The following is a 16,243-nucleotide window of genomic DNA, read 5'->3' as shown; positions in this document are numbered from 1 at the left end:
AAAAGAGAGGCCAAAGAAAGGGGGATGACGAATATTTTCAGAAGATATATATCGTTAAGATCTGAAAATGCAAAAGAATTAGATCTATGTAGTTGTTTAAAAAGAAAATTTTAAAAATGTAAAAGTTCTTATCAAACAAAACAAGAGGACTCTGTAAAAGTTTGTCTTGGAGAAGGTGCATACCTTATAAATTAAGAAAATGGTCAAAAGACAAAAAATAGATACACAAAACAAAACAAGAACAAAAATAATCCAAACTGGTATCTAATAATAAAAACCAGTTATATCGAAGTCTTCCTGAAGAGGGGAGGGGAAAATACTATCCAAGCTCTACTGCAAAAAACCAAAACCAGATATTATCATTACCAATACATTTCTATTTTAAAGACAGGCTTATTTCCCCCACAATTAGGATTCAAGAGAAGAAAACAAAATGAAATCAGGGGTTATTCCCCTTGTCAAGAAAAAAAAAAGGTCAACCCCAGCCCGAAAAAAAACCCCAAACTTTTCCAAAAGTTCATGTTTTTAAAAGGATTGGAATAACATGTGAGAGAAAAAAAGGTTTTGAGGAGAAAATAAAAATTTTTCTGCCATGTTTAGTCCAACAAACATCTTCCTTGTGGCTGGATACTTTGAAGAGCTACTGCCGGTTGACAAGGTCTTGGTCTTCATATGGCAATAAACATAGATGGGAATGCATATATTTATGCCCATATATATGTATCTTTGTGTCTCTCATATATGGCATTCATAACATTAGATATATACATATCACCTCTAAGATGCATGTATATGTGAAATCGATATATGAGAGTAAGGTAACAATATACATATGCATATATGTGCACAATATATATTTCAAAATATCCATAATGCACTTACCTTGCACAGTGTAAATATGAAAATAAACTTTGCTGGTTTAGAAAATAAGATTGCAATAGTCCTATATTACTAAGACTGTTAAATAGAAAAGTTGACATCAGACAATTAGTAACTTTGGTGCTATGTACATGCACGACAAAGAACACGAGCACTTGCTGAAAAGGATACTGTTTATGGCCATGTGATAAATTGTGAGTTAAAATTGTGCTACATGACATGAAAGGATGTTTGAAATTAAAGAGAATGTGGTTTGCCATCATCTGAATCAGGCAAGCTGCTCTCTAAGGCAGTCCAAAGCCACAGTGTTTGTTGGAATTCTGGGAAGGAACACAGAAGGGTGGGTGGGTGGGTAGGACTTCTGAAACCGCAAAGTGCCTTTAACTATTATTAATAGCAGCCTCAAAAAAAAAATGCACTAGTCAATCACTAAAAAGTAAAGGACTACAAATAACATTATAAGTTTAAATATTAAGGCACTTCATGTATTCACATGTATTACTCATTCAGATAGATTAGAAAAATTCTGATTCTACTAAACCGGACTAATTTGACAAGCTTTTCCAAAATACTTATCTCTAGAAAAAAAAGGGGGAGGGTATTTTAAACATATTTAAATGTTTTCTAATTAATTTTAATTAACCAATTCAGATATTATATCATTAATTACAATATTGAGATACACAGGATTGAGTATTAAGTTAACCGGAATAATAATAATTATAAAAAAGAATTTTTACCAATCCCCCAAGGATGAAGAAGACCATGAAAAGGCGACCAAGAGTTGTTTTTGCATAAACATCTCCATAGCCAACAGTGGACATTGTAACCATCAGTAAGTAAACACATTCCCAATATGTTAGCGGTTGATTATTTTGGAAATTTTCCCATGGATCCCCTGAGTTCTCCACCTAAAATGTACAAGAAAACATAACAATGAATTAAGAACATTATACCACAAATTAACTCTACTGATATATGTGTGTGCATATGCTTATATATATAATGTAATTTGGCATACAGTATGAATTCTGGATCCCTTCCTGTGATTTATTTTGAACAAATATAAAACCTAACTTGTACCAGTTATAGCATTACAGTTCTTTTGCCAATACACATAGCCTTGCCACTCATACTATTTATGGAAAGCATTTTTTCATTCAGCACTAAATAATACTAATTCAGTTAGATAAGTTCATTTTATAGCAATTTGTTAGAACATTTTCAGAGCAAATCTTACGTGTAATGCAATTATACTTCTTAATATTCTCTGTTTTAAAGCATTATCATAGAATCATAGAATGGTTAGGGTTGAAAAGGACCTTAAGATCTAGTACTAAACCCTATTAAAGGCATTAGTGACATGTTTAGTGATACACTATTGCTATTCCAAGAAGCCGGGCACTGTATCTCACAAAGTTATAAATTTATCATCTGGAAAGGAGTGTGCTCTCTAAAATTCATTCCACAGTAGAGTTTGACCACTGAGAATTCCTACAATAGCGGAACTTAAACTGAACAGCAAAATAAATCCCAAAACAAAATCCAAGTCCTAGAAAATAGCATCCTTTCCCACCACTGTAATTTTAAAATGACTTTATCTTTTTTTCTTCAGAAATAGAAAAAGCTAATGTTTCTAAAAAAATGCTATGTTTGCTAAGAGGAGTGTAAAAATATGGTCATAAGTGATTAAGAAGTATATCATAAATTAAAGCATTAAAAATTTTGGTGCATCTTCATAAGAGTGAAAATTAAATTATGATTTGGTAAAACAAGAAGCTGAACATTCTGAATTTAATCTTATATAGTTGGATGCAGCTCAAGGTAGTTCAAGTGAAGTCAATTAAATTGCTCTAGACTAATACTGATATTATGAAATTTTAGTATTAGTCCAAAACAATTCCTGACTAACTTATTATTTCTAGCAGCTTGAAATATTCATGGTTCTAAAGAAAATCATAAAACCCTAAAGAAAATCATAAAACGCACTTAAAGAACACTTAACCATATCTAATTATGTTCACTAACCAAATTAGTAAAAGCAATTACTTTAAAATGTTTAAAATACACAATTGACATATACCTATCCTATATATGCATACTAACATTTATTAACTCAAATGTACCTCTGTATTATCTATCTTCCATTTTTCAGGTATCATTAACTCTGTACTATCAGTGACTGAAAGTTACATCAAAAAAATTGAAATAAAAAATAAAAAGCCATTTGGAATGTTAGCAATTCCACTGCTTCCCGTGGAAATACAGAACTGTTTTCTCCTGGCACAACCATCAGTCTCCCAGGACCTCAATGTCGTTTTAGTTCTGCCAACCCCTTCCAGGAAGCACTTCAGGTAGTTATTTAGGAAATGCTGCCACCTACTGGTAAATTGTAATAATTCAAGAAGTTGCAGTAGTCCACGTCTCATATTTTATTTCTGAGGCTAATGATGTATTACTTACTATCCAGAATTAGTTTTGAGTGGAAGCCTAAAACTGGGAAGCTGCGATGTCTCTGTTTATCTTATGTTGTAAGATGCATTAAGGGATCAGTCGGAGCAAGGCAATTTCAGGTAATAAGGTAGCTCAGAGAGCAGAAGATCTATGAGAAAAAGTCAAATTAAGTATTTTCAAATGTACTTACCAAATGTATGAACCCAGCTGCTGTCAGCCACGTGCTGATAAATATAGAGCAGAGATTCACTAGCTTGATGGAATTACTGAAAATAAACAAAACCCAACAACAAATGGGAACTTAGACTGGAATTTATCACACATTTTCAATATGTACTTGTATACAACTGTGTACTTTAGAATGAAAGAGTCTGATGATGATTTCTGAAGAGAAGCAGGCCCCTAAAAAACTTAATCAAAAGCCTATGCAAAATAGCTGGTTTTTTTGTCTTTGCAAGGTCACGTTTGCATAATTTAGCTAGCTTGAAAGAAGAATTCCCATGCATTTGAGAAACCTTAGCTACAGCTGTACTCATAACCAAACAAATAGAAATAAATAACACTTTTTCACAAAAAAAAAAAAAATTGGTTGCCTTTCACTTATCATTTTTCATTGCTACACACCTCAGATTTATTCGCATGTAAATATTCTGGTACCCTGGAATATATCTATGCAGGGCCAATAAATTAATTTGAGCATTGCCAATTAGCATTAGCTGCTGAACACTACATTTGTACAAACAATTGACTGATTTAAAAAAAAAAAAATAAATTAATTTTTCGTATTGTTCTTATATATTCATTATTCTTTTGATCCCAGGCCTGTGAAGGCTCTAAAAATTAAGAGAAAGTTTTTTGTTGCATATTCACCACATGTTAACACATACATGACCACAGGGAAAGACTATTTTCCTACAGTTAATAGTAAACAAATCATGAACTATTGCAGCCAATCCATAAATGCTGTTAATTGTCATCATGAATTCACAAATTAAAAAACTTAGGTATTTTACAGTCCCTGTGTAAACTCCCAATTAATTTTCATATTATTCTGCTTGCATAACTCCATTTGACCACTTTGTGGCAAAAAACAAAACAAAGCAAACAAAAAAACCCCAAAATTAAACAAACAGAAAACCCCAGCAAACCACAAAAAAAAAAAAAAAAAAAAAAAAACAACAACCAAAAGATTGAAACTTAACAGTCAAACACAACAAACTCTTTTCAGTCCCACTGAGTAGTATGTTCCCTACTGTAGCCAGAAGAGATTTTGAAGCAAGGATCTCACTCAGTTCGGCAGGAAAATGCCATTCTTAAAAACTTGTGTAAGAAATATAAGTAAAGCCTGCTCCCTTTTTTCTTACAAAATTCACTATAATTCAAAAACCTAAGAAGGATATTCAGTATCTATACAAAGAACTCAAGTCCATGTATTGCTATCTCCAAATAATCTTATCCATTCATGGAACTGTATTGGAAACAGCTCTCACGTTTTTGAAAACATTTCTGAGAACGAATAATGGCTCAGAAAAATCACTATTATTCCTAAAGCAATATATCCCGAAAGAATAAAAATCAGGAAAAATTCACTATCAGTCTTAGCAGTAGTAGTTTTGAAATAGAATTAATTAAGATTTCTAACTAATACAATGAAAATAAAAATGTATTATTTTTTAAACAAAGTTGAGACATGAACCAGCTTCATTGAAATATTTTTAAGAGTTACAGTTAGTGAAGAGGGCATCTGTGAGTACAAGGGAAGAAATACAACTGGGTAATACGATGGATATTGTATTTAATACTGTACTCAAAACCAAGAAAACGTACCAGCATTCTGCAATTATTTAGTGCTCACCTACATTAACACATATTCCCCATTTCTGTCTTTCGTTATGTATGGTTGATTTAAGGTTCATATTCCGTTGATGATAACACTCAGTCATAGCATAGGACCCTAACCAATTGGTTTCTAGGTTAAACAAAATCATTGAAATCATGCTGATGCAAAACTCTGTTATGAAAAGCTAAATATCATCCTTCACCTGAACTTAGAACAGGCTTCCGATACAAAAATGGGCCAGTTGGTCTCCACATATTGCTCTATACGAGTAAATGACAGCACTTAAGAATAACTCTTACATGACTTGTTTGGTAGGTTTTATTTTTGCAGACTTATTAAACATTTTACCTTAGCTCTCCTCTATGAAATACTCCCTGGGTTTCTGCCAGAATCTAAATATAGATGAAGGATTAGTCACAAACATTTTCCTCCTCTTTAAGCTCTTTCCAACATCTGTGCAAAATCCCTTACTGTGAGCTCTGCCCGAGCCTCTGCAGTTTTGTTGAAAAATATTAGAAAACAGTGAAGGAGAGAATTTTTCAACTGAACACCACACAATTCATTCTATTTCATAAAACACAGGAACAATAAACATTGAATAAAATTAATTTAATTTTAAATTAGGAAACAAAGAGTTCCTTGGCAGAGTATGGTCGTTTAATATGTAAAAACTTTTCTTCACCCTATGGGTCCATTTAAAATATACTTAATAATTAATAATTTTTCATATACTCTAATAACTGTCTAACATGCCCACATGACTTTGCTAGTCTTCTCACTGCCTCTGTTTTTGCATTGTTTATCTTCTTCCTTTGGATTCCAGTTCTTGGAATGGCCATTCTATCTAATTAAATACAAATTTATTGAGACTTCCAGTTTAGCTGCTCTAACTCTTGCAAAATTACTAAAGGTTGTCCATTAACCAACAGTGCTCAGCACGCTTTTTGTTCATTTGTTTGTTTGCTTTTTGCTTGGGTTTGGTTTTTGTGGGGTTTTTTGGGAGTTGCTTTTTTGTTTGGTTTGTTATTGTTTTTTTTTTTTTTTAAGAAAGATTGATAATGCAGAAATAGAAACTCTCTATTAAAAAGTATGCAATTATTATAACAGAAAAACTGGACCAACAGCAAGAAGCAGAGTTCTTGTTTGTGAAGGTACTTAAGGACACACAAATATCAACATTTTTCACTGAAGTTTGCAGCCAAATTCATGCAAGACAATAAATAAAACCCACTCATTTGGTCACATTTATGTCAGGTGTAACTAAAACTTTTCTAAAACAAATGGCATTCTGCTCATTTGTTTTAATTTGACTCATCCATTTTATAAAAAAGATGTTTTATGGGCAATGATACAAAAGAAAACAGGCATATCTTTCTATTGAAGAATGAGGAATGGGGAGAGAAATAAAGAATTAGTTTGAGGCACTGACAGATTTTAAATTGAGTGGTGTTAGTGATGAACTGCTGGGGATTAATCATCTGAGGAAACTGAAACAGTCATATAAGGAAGCTTTGCTTTACAGACTTTCTAACAATCAACATTTTGGATTTAAAAATATTTGGACATTTATATAAATAACTACAGAGTTAATGATATCTAATCTAAGAGTAAATTTTGCACTAGAGAAACACTATTTAAATGAACAGACCAATCTTGAATAAGCTAGCTCTGAATACACTGAATGTGATTAATGCAGCACTCCTTTATTTATGGATCTGGAAGTTTGCAAATCCACCACTCCTGAAGGGACTTTCAGCCTTTATCCAACATCTTTTGAGTTTATGGGGCTTCTCTATTGACTACCATTTCTGTTGGTGAAGTTGTTCTGTGTTTTCAATGTAAAGCCACTGGGTATCCTGAGCTCCTGCAAAAATTACTCTCCTTTATCATACTCTCAGCTACTGGACTACAGCTTTGCTGCACATTCTTTGATTTCTTTATTTGACAGGAACTGGATTCCTTACAGTTACACGGCTTAAGACAGTGCAAGAGTTTTACAGCAAAAAAGAATAGTTTCAAGATTATGGGTTGAAGACATGGCTATGTACAAATTTTAAGGATATATTTCTCAATCACTACTAATTAATGTAGCAATTAAATTAAGCCACTTGCATATAAAGCCCTCACACATGTATGATCAGCTGGTAGAGAGAACATAGGATTTTGGAATACGTCTTCCAACTGTGAGGTATGGGAAAGTTCCTTTTTATTTCCTTTAAAGTAATCTTTTGTTCAAAGTTGTGCTGCTTCTGCACAACTTTCATGTACTGATAGCCAAAAAAATCAGTGGAAGCCAGAAAGTTCCTTGGAGCATTTTTATTATTCTTTGAAAGAAATGCTAATTCCAATGAACACAACATAAAGATATCTCAGTGTAAAATTCATTTTTAATATGTTTTTGTTGTGAAAAAGGATAGGTTTAAAAAAAAACTGAAAAAGAGCGATAATGATTATTCCTCAAAATACTTTTAAACTGTATTCTGTTGAATGAATTTTGATTTCTGTTTTTCCAAGGCAGCAAAACATGGACTGATTATGTGGAAAGAAGCAACATTTAATCACTGAAGAGCTCTGTAATTCATTCTGCTTTTCCTTTATCAGCACAGTCGTGTTCAGATCTTTCAAATATAACAACACGCCAAGTAAAATCTACTGATCACATTGCAAAAGATTATGACACTGATAAATCATTCATCAGCAGCAAAAGGTTTAAAGAACAGGTAGGAAGAGTTTTATTCCAGAAAAGAAAATCATATATTACTAGAACAACAAATCTAAGCCATTTATGTTCTGTCACCAATGCAACTAACTCAGTATGTAAGAAAAAGTCTTACCTTGTTTTAAGGATATTCAGAAACTGCAAAATTTCTGAAAACTGTATCAGTCTAAGGGCTCTTAAAAATCTTAAACCTGTAGTAAAGGGAAAAAATAATAATAAAAAATATCTAGTAAAGAATAAATCAAATTATATCATTTTATTTACAATGACAGCAATCATTTAAATCAACATAGGTAGCACAAAATGCCAAATACCTTTGAAATGTTCTTCCATATTTAATGATGCCAAAATCCTTTCCAGGTCTTTTTCAAGTTGTTTTAAACTTACTTCCTTAATAGCTGAAGTATCCTACCAGAAAGCCTTAGTTTATGTAGGGTGGCATGGGAGGCGTCATACAGACTAAAAGCTAAGGGGAAAAAAACCTCACTGAGGTTCTGTTGGTATTTTCTAGTGTCCTTCTTTTCCAGGCTGCCAAAGACACATACAGATCTGAAACTCCTCGGTCCTCCAAGCTCCCACATTGCTCAGTGAAAAATAAGAGATTATTGGCAAGAGATCTGATAACCTGGAAAAAGTAGACTGTGTATGTGCCTGATTAAATTGGTAAATCTTAATGACGTTAAATCTTTTATTGTAATAATACTCCCTATGTACACCCTAATTCCAAAAAACTCATACAGGAGAAGAGAGAAATGACACATTCACTCTTAAAAATTACAAACCTGCTATAATTCTTTCTATCAGACTATAACTATAGGAATAGATGACACTTTGGCTATTAAAGAAACAACTATTTTTACAAATAAATAGCATTTTTGTGCTGATATCAGGTTGCATGAATAATAATTCCCAGACAACCAGAAAGCCACCAAAACATACAGTGAGTGTGCGCAAAAGAAAGTACTATAGAAGATTAAGGGCTTAAATTATTAAGAGACTTATGCTGATACTAAAAAATTTGGCTGCAGATCTTTGGCATATGAATAAAAGTACATTGTATATTATACACATGCAGAGCTTATAAAATTAAAATTAAAATGCTGCTTTGAGGATAATTTTTACTAGACAGTGCAGCCAGGAGTTACATAACAGTTGTGTAACACGGTATTGCAACTGTTACAGTTAGGTCCAGGGCAGCTTCTTATACATCCTCTTTATCGACATTTATTTTACACACTTCCAGTGCTATAAACTACTTTTTATTTCTAGAATCTTAAGGAAAAACTGATCCTGGCAAAAATAAGAAACATGGTCAAAATTTTCATCATCTTAGTGAAGCTGAGAGGTTCCCCTCAAGAGCAAAGATGCACGTGGCAAGATGTGTTTAAATTAAGGCTTTATTTCTGCAGTATACTTGGAGAGTTGTTAAATAAAATCTTTAGTCATGCTAAGACTCATAAGTAGCCTAATTAAGTAGCTTTAACAAAGTAGAAATTCACTGCTTTCTATTACATGTATATAAAGTTTCTTTTTAATTACTAACTGCAGGGAACTCTAATCATAAGTTAAAAAGTGGATTTGGGGATCTAGACAAAAAGCAGTAAAATTATGCTTAATAATTATAAACTTCAGAGCCATTTGCAATTAGAGGATGATCATTTTGGATCATAGTGCTGAAACCGTGAGACATGTTCCTCTGCTCCACTTGCAGTAGTTTTCACAGTTGCTATTCCTGTCCAAAGACATATGGCAGACAGGGATGGAGAGTACCTTTACTAGCAACCCTAAACTTACCATCCAGCTACCTTCCTTACTCCACTCCTTAGGAACTTTTTTGGAAAATTATTTCCTTTCTAATGCTTTGCATCACATCCAAAGTTAATAAGATGGTCAAGTTACCCACTGCAATGTTTCAAAAAGAAGCCTGAGAAACATAAAAGTTAGCAATAAAACCCCTATCTCCAAACTCTTAAAATGCTTAAGATACATTTTAGTTGCTGAGACATCAAATGATAGTACAGAAAGACTATAGCTTCAATGTATTTTTTGTGAAAGAAGAAAATAATTTGGATTAAATTCGGCATTTACTACAGCCTACACTACTTTAAAGAAATCCTTTCAGAGAACAGAATTAAAAAAAAAAAAAAACAAAAAAAAACAGGAGAGAGAAAAATCATAAAAAAATAAAAAAATAAATAAAGAAATCAAACTGTAGAGTTTGCCTGAACAGTTTACTTGAACTGCAAATAGAAGTGGTTTGCAACTGTAAAAACTTACAATCACCTTGTCTAGGACATGCCTTGTGGGGCTGTGTTTTATATCTAAAGGAATTATTACACGGAAAGGATAAAATCTTGATCTTCAGAGACCTTGGTGTATTACCTGCTTTGTGTGGGTTCAAATATGAAGAACAAAAATGAAATTAAAATCAGTTTTCCTTGTCATGATGGCAATGAATAGAGAATTAAGTATTCAACACTTTTCAAGACCCAAAGAGATCTGTTATTAGATTCCTATCATGTCATTTTATATGGTTTACATAGGATCACAGAATAGTTTGAGTTGGAAGGGATCTTTAAAGGTCATCTAGACCAGCCCCCACAGTATTGCAGATTAGCATAAAAAAGAGAAAAAGTGATCTGAACAAAACACATAAAAGTACTGGACAATATCAGAGCTGCAGCTGGTAGGTTTAAGTAACTATTTCCAGGCACTTAGAGTATCTTTGTCTCAGAGGCTGAACATACAAGCATCAGTTACTTCAGTGTTTGCAAGTGAAACTCACTATGCCTGCAGTGTTTACTCGCTGTAACACTATTAACACGAAGAGTCAGTCAGCCAAAACAGCTCCACAAAGTAGGGACAAAATATAGCTTACAATGCAGCATTGTTCACACCTTCCCAGTAGAACTTTGTGCACTCTACTGGCAACATCCACTAATACTAGCTGAACCCAAACAAGTGAGAAAGGGAAATTCCCATTCTTGAACGGTTATTTCTAAAGCTTGACTGTGAAGGAGTTAAGGGGTTCTGTCTTTGAATGACTCTGTCACTCTAAAACATTTAAAGCATCGGCTGCTTGACCATCTAGAAAAGTATGTGCATTTTGGAAGACTGCATCTAATTTAGAGCTTTCAGCCTTATTCTTCAAACAGACTACAAAAAGCTGCTGCTGAGAATAAACTGTAAGCATAAAACTCAGATGACATGAGTTTGCCCCTAAATGTATCATTTTTTGTATCACCTTAAACTTACCAAGGGGATGATGAATCAACTGAATAATTCCCAGAGGAAAAGTCCACAGAGCACTTCAAGCTAGTACTAGTATTAATGACATGCAGAAGTGTGCTTGCAAACATACACGTATCTGTAAACTGATGACACAATAATCCTCACAGCAATAACCTTGTTGTAGTGAGACTGTCATCAAACTAAAAATGGCCTAAATTATTCAGATAGCTTACTATGAATCCACATAAGATCAAAATTAAACCAAGTTAAATAGAAAATATTTTGAATGGGTATAAATCAAGAGTAATTATTGACAAAGTGTCTGTAAAAAATAGCCTGTCTGAAAATTAATCAAAAATAATCAGTAACACAATGCCCTATGCTATGCTCTCACCTTGTTTTCAAATTAAACATAACTAGCATAACTCACAAGTAGGAAGATATCTCTTTCAGGCCCAACAACTCACCAAGACCAGAAATTTTTGATGATTGTGCATCAAGAATAGTAAGCAAAATTCTGTAATAGGACTACTAACAAAAATTCTCATTTTCCTAAAGCTATCTCAGCTACGTATACAAATATGCACATTTCTTTTCATAGCAATATTTGGCAATGCATTTTATATATGTGGAGGCAAATAACTTCTTTTAATATGAAATAACCATAAAACTGTTTTTCATTTAAATTCTATAATTGATAGTTTAGATAGGGTTTCTCATGCATTACAGGAAAGTTTGTTCTAATTTTGCACATTTCATAGGATCCTGCCTGCTAAAGTTATTTGGACATTGTTGAATGGAATGCTCAAGAAGTGCTTGTTGCTTTGTCTCCATCATGTCACTCACTTTTTTCTTGGCAAGATATTGAAATTTTCCTATGGAATCTGACTGGAATATGATATAATCTATATTACAATTTATTAAAAAAAAAAAAGTATCAAAAGATTCAATTTACCTAGGAAATCTCTCTAATCACAGGAAAAATACAGAGATATAACAAAGGGCCTCTTCAGTTTGTCAGTCTTCTGTTTCTAAGTGGATGACTAAAGTATGCTGGAGTTCATTTCAGCTACCATGTCCAGGAAAAAGCTAAGAGATTCATAGATTTCTATATCAGAAAAAACCTTCTATGATTATCAAAGCAAATTCCTTTGACAATATGAGACAAGGAATTTTAGTCAATAGTTTCTGCCTCTAATAGAATAATTTGAGTTGTAGGCATGATGATTCAAATGAATCTCCAAGTATACCACAGGATTACTTTTTTACTGTTAAAAAAATTTGTTTAGTTATCTGCGCTGCCTGTAGGGTTAACAGCCTATTTTCAAAGTACACTGAAAAGAATGTAAGATATGTGCGTAATATGTTCCATTAATTTTACTAGGTAATCTCCTGGATAACATGTGGGGTGTAATATTATTTCAGATTCTGAATGTTCAACCTGGAATTTAAAAAAACAAACTGAAAACAAATTCAAAACTCAAACAAACACCAACCCTTCCTTCCCCCAAGAAATGCATCTGATTTTAGGTGGAGATCAAATGCCTACCTCTTGAAAGTCTAAACACTGAATTTAGATATGAAAATTTGACATATCCACTTCTTGCAGGCCAGTTTTGAAGGGTCACTAAGAGAGGCCAAAGACTGCTCAAAAACATGAAATCAGCCTTAAACATTGCAGAAATTATCTCTGCAATAGGAAACAATATACTATGTTGAAATACTGACCTAGAATAAAAAAGAAGTATTTTTATTAATTTCACTACGTACTTGTTCAGTTCTGTGAGGTGCAAATATTCTCCAGCTATCGCTTCCTGACTTTACTAAGGACTTTATTAAGGACTCAGTAAAGAGATGTTCTAGACAAGAACAGTGATATAAACGTGACTGATAAACTACATGCCAGTAACAACGCAACTACAGTAGAAAATTATTTTCTCCATAGAGTTTACAGAAATCCCCCCAAACATTATTTCAAGCTTTATTTGACTTTACAGTCTTAAATGTGCTGAAACATGGTATCTTCCTGTGTCAGTTTTTCAGTCTCTCTGCTAAACTGATGCTTTCTACTGGATTAATATACAGCAGGAATCCGAATTACCCATAGGTTAACACACATCCCCCCTCACAAAAAATAATAAAAAAATAAAATAAAAAAAGGAGAAATCACAACAACTAAACTTATTTGTCTTTAACAAGATTTCAAAAACAGAAACAGGAATTCACCATGAGGTCAATCTACCAGAATAGCATTGATCATTACATTGTTTCTCAACAATGATAAACCCTTTATTATTGCCATGATTCTGCTTCTTGCTTATTGAAAATAGCATATCCAAAATGTTGTAGAAGGATTCAATACACAGAGATTCTGTATTCAATTGCTGTTACTGACAAACCATTCACTCACTCCTCAGAATGGCATCTTCATCAAACCTACTGATAGCTACTTCTACCCTCTATTTCATTAAGACCGTATGGTTTACTGAAGACTGAACAAGCCAGAATCCATATTTAGGAAATCAGAACCTCCTCTGAGACACATACAATGGAGGAGACATTTTTAGGATGCAAAATAATCCTATCCTGAATGTTTTCACACAGTGAAGCAGAGCAACCTGAGATTCCATTCCTTATAGATACGTTTGAAAATGAAAACTGTAAGAACAAAACAAGAAGAAATAGCACAGGAGGAAAAGAATCTGCCATGCCTTGGAAGCAACACAGCCAGAATATTCTGATACAGTTTCCTGCCAATGTTATGCAAATGTACAAGCAGGGAAGCCAGCCCACAGCATGAAAACATCAATACCCTACCAACCAGGACAGTAAAACTGCATGAAGTTCCAAATCTACATTGATTGTTTACTAGTTACTTTCAAACAATGCTGTACCAAAGACTTGCTAATAAATCTCTCCACTGCACATTTCTTTAACTTACTTTTACATATGTGAATAATGACATCACTTTTAAGAAAAATTCTTAATAATTCCATCAATAAAGACTGAATTACTTGATTCTAGGTGAACACTAAATCCCTTTGATGAGGGAGAAATGAGCACATTACAGAGGATTTTTTCAAAATAATGCTGTAGCATTACCTTGAAGTTGAAAAATTAAATATAATATATTTTAGAAGAGAGTAACACAAGCACCAGAGACAGAATTCACAAACTACAATTTTGAAGAAAAGTTTAGAGTTAGACCTTACCCCAGTACGAGCCGACCCTATAGCAAGACACCAAGGAGTTTCGAAAAGTATGTTGTTCTTCCTTTTCAGGGATATTATGCCCAGCTTTGACACGATATCCATTTTGGAATAATTCTCCAAGAGATTTTTTACGCCTTCTAGTACTTTTATAAGTTTCAGTACGAGTGCCCCCAGAAGGGTTGTGGTAGACTAAAATCTTGCTGGAAATCATGACTATTTATCTTCAGCTTCAGGAGCACTGCACATAAGTATTGTGGTCCACTCTTCAGTCACAGCATCCACTAATAACGAAGACAGTCATACATTTACGCTTCTTTTCACTAATTTAGTATGAACATGGAGAGACAGCTCAGAGTTCTTTCTTTAACAGAACTTCTCTTTGGAAGCAGATTTATTTAACTGAACACAGGATAATGCAAAGTTCAGCTTTCCATATTGTTCAGTATAATCTAGTCCATTTCTGTTAGCATGAAACAAACAGAATTAATTCAAATACAAAACTCAGCCTCACAAAACAGACTCAGTATTATAAACTGGATGGGCAAAACAAACTGCAGAAGCAGGCAGGCAGTGCAGATGCTCCTCTGATCTGTGATGTATTAAAGATTAAAAGCCATCTTCTATCCGGATATTATCACATAAGCTTCTTTCAGATACACCAAAGAACCACACCCATCGATCCAAAACCCACAAACATGATGCTGTTCACTTGGAATGAACAGGTACTCCATAAAGAATATAGTTCTTGTACTTCATGTACATGTTTACTGTGTTTTATTTGGCAGCTTTACATATCTGTCGTTCAGTTAAAGCTAGTATGCAGAAGGCAGAGGTCGCATAATCAGCCAACTTTTCCAGGATTTATCCCAGATGAATTAAATTGAAAAAAAAACCTTACACACGCACAACAACCCTTTACCTAATCCCAGTTAATGACAGCTATATTACTGAAGGAAGAAAAAAGAACCAAACCAAACAAAAAAAAAAAAAAAACAAAAAAAAACACCCCAAAACATTTAGACATCAAGCAAGAGCACAAAGAATAGAGTGCATTAGTTCCCTCAAACAGACATGCTCTGTGAACATTCACAAAACTGGATTTTTGTTCAGTGAATTACCATCTCATTCAATTAGAAAAAGCTCTTTAAAATAAAATGGAAATGTGAGCTATTACCTTCCATGATATATGATATGCTTTCTTAGTGAACTTTCCTGCTTTAACATACAAATTTCATGTTGAATAGCTATCTTCATTTCGAGGAATATGCTCATCATTCTTATTTGTTGTCTCCAGAGGAGCCACAAAGACATATATGCCAAATATATGTTAATGCCATCTGGAGTACAATGCAAACCAGAAACAAAAATAGACCACACCATGTGCTTATAGGAAATGCACAGAATCTCGAAGTATTTTGGAAATGTTATTAAAGGGTGATAATGCCAAATATAGAAATATGGAGAACAGTACACACAAATTTCAAGTAATATGCAGTGAGTGATTCAGAGGCAAACCACTTCCGTGACTCCTTTACATTGTAACCTTTACACTAGGTTCTTACAAACAGCCTGATTGTGTTCCCAAAAGTCACAATAGTAAAATTCCACCAAATCTAGTGGGAATAGTTTTAGATTCTTTACATATGCATGGAGACATGTATCTAATACATCTGTGAGCACTTGAACAGTTCCTCTCAAACTGGAAAGATTTGAACAAGGTAGTACTTCTCTGTGTTACTAACCACATCTTGTACAGCTCAAACTGAAAGAATGTTCTACTTCTTTTCTACTATATAAGGCATACTTTTTCTTTCTTTTTTGTATTTTATCTTGAATAGTATTATAATCTTCTTAATATCCAATTTTAAACCTACCATTAGTGTCCTTTGTACTTAATAGAGCAAATGT

The 16,243-nt window shown here is 33.4% G+C and overlaps 1 protein-coding gene across 9 annotated transcripts in view; it reads right to left on the bottom strand.

Moving 5' to 3' along the window:
* Positions 1-16,243, bottom strand: part of KCNMA1 (potassium calcium-activated channel subfamily M alpha 1) — a 507,083-nt gene that overhangs the window by 163,283 nt on the left and 327,557 nt on the right. For all 9 annotated transcript variants that reach the window (XM_080621173.1, XM_080621175.1, XM_080621176.1 and 6 more), the window contains 3 exons: positions 8,008-8,083; positions 3,524-3,599; positions 1,620-1,790 (listed from right to left, as the gene is read on the bottom strand). In XM_080621173.1, the coding sequence (XP_080477299.1) occupies positions 1,620-1,790; positions 3,524-3,599; positions 8,008-8,083 (323 nt within the window). The remainder of the gene's footprint in view (positions 1-1,619; positions 1,791-3,523; positions 3,600-8,007; positions 8,084-16,243) is intronic.

This window comes from Psittacula echo (genome assembly GCF_963264785.1).
Source record: "Psittacula echo genome assembly, chromosome: 6".
Lineage (NCBI taxonomy): Eukaryota > Metazoa > Chordata > Aves > Psittaciformes > Psittacidae > Psittacula > Psittacula echo.
The sequence above is the reverse complement of the archived record's forward strand: the minus strand, read 5'-3'. Positions and strand labels throughout refer to the sequence as shown.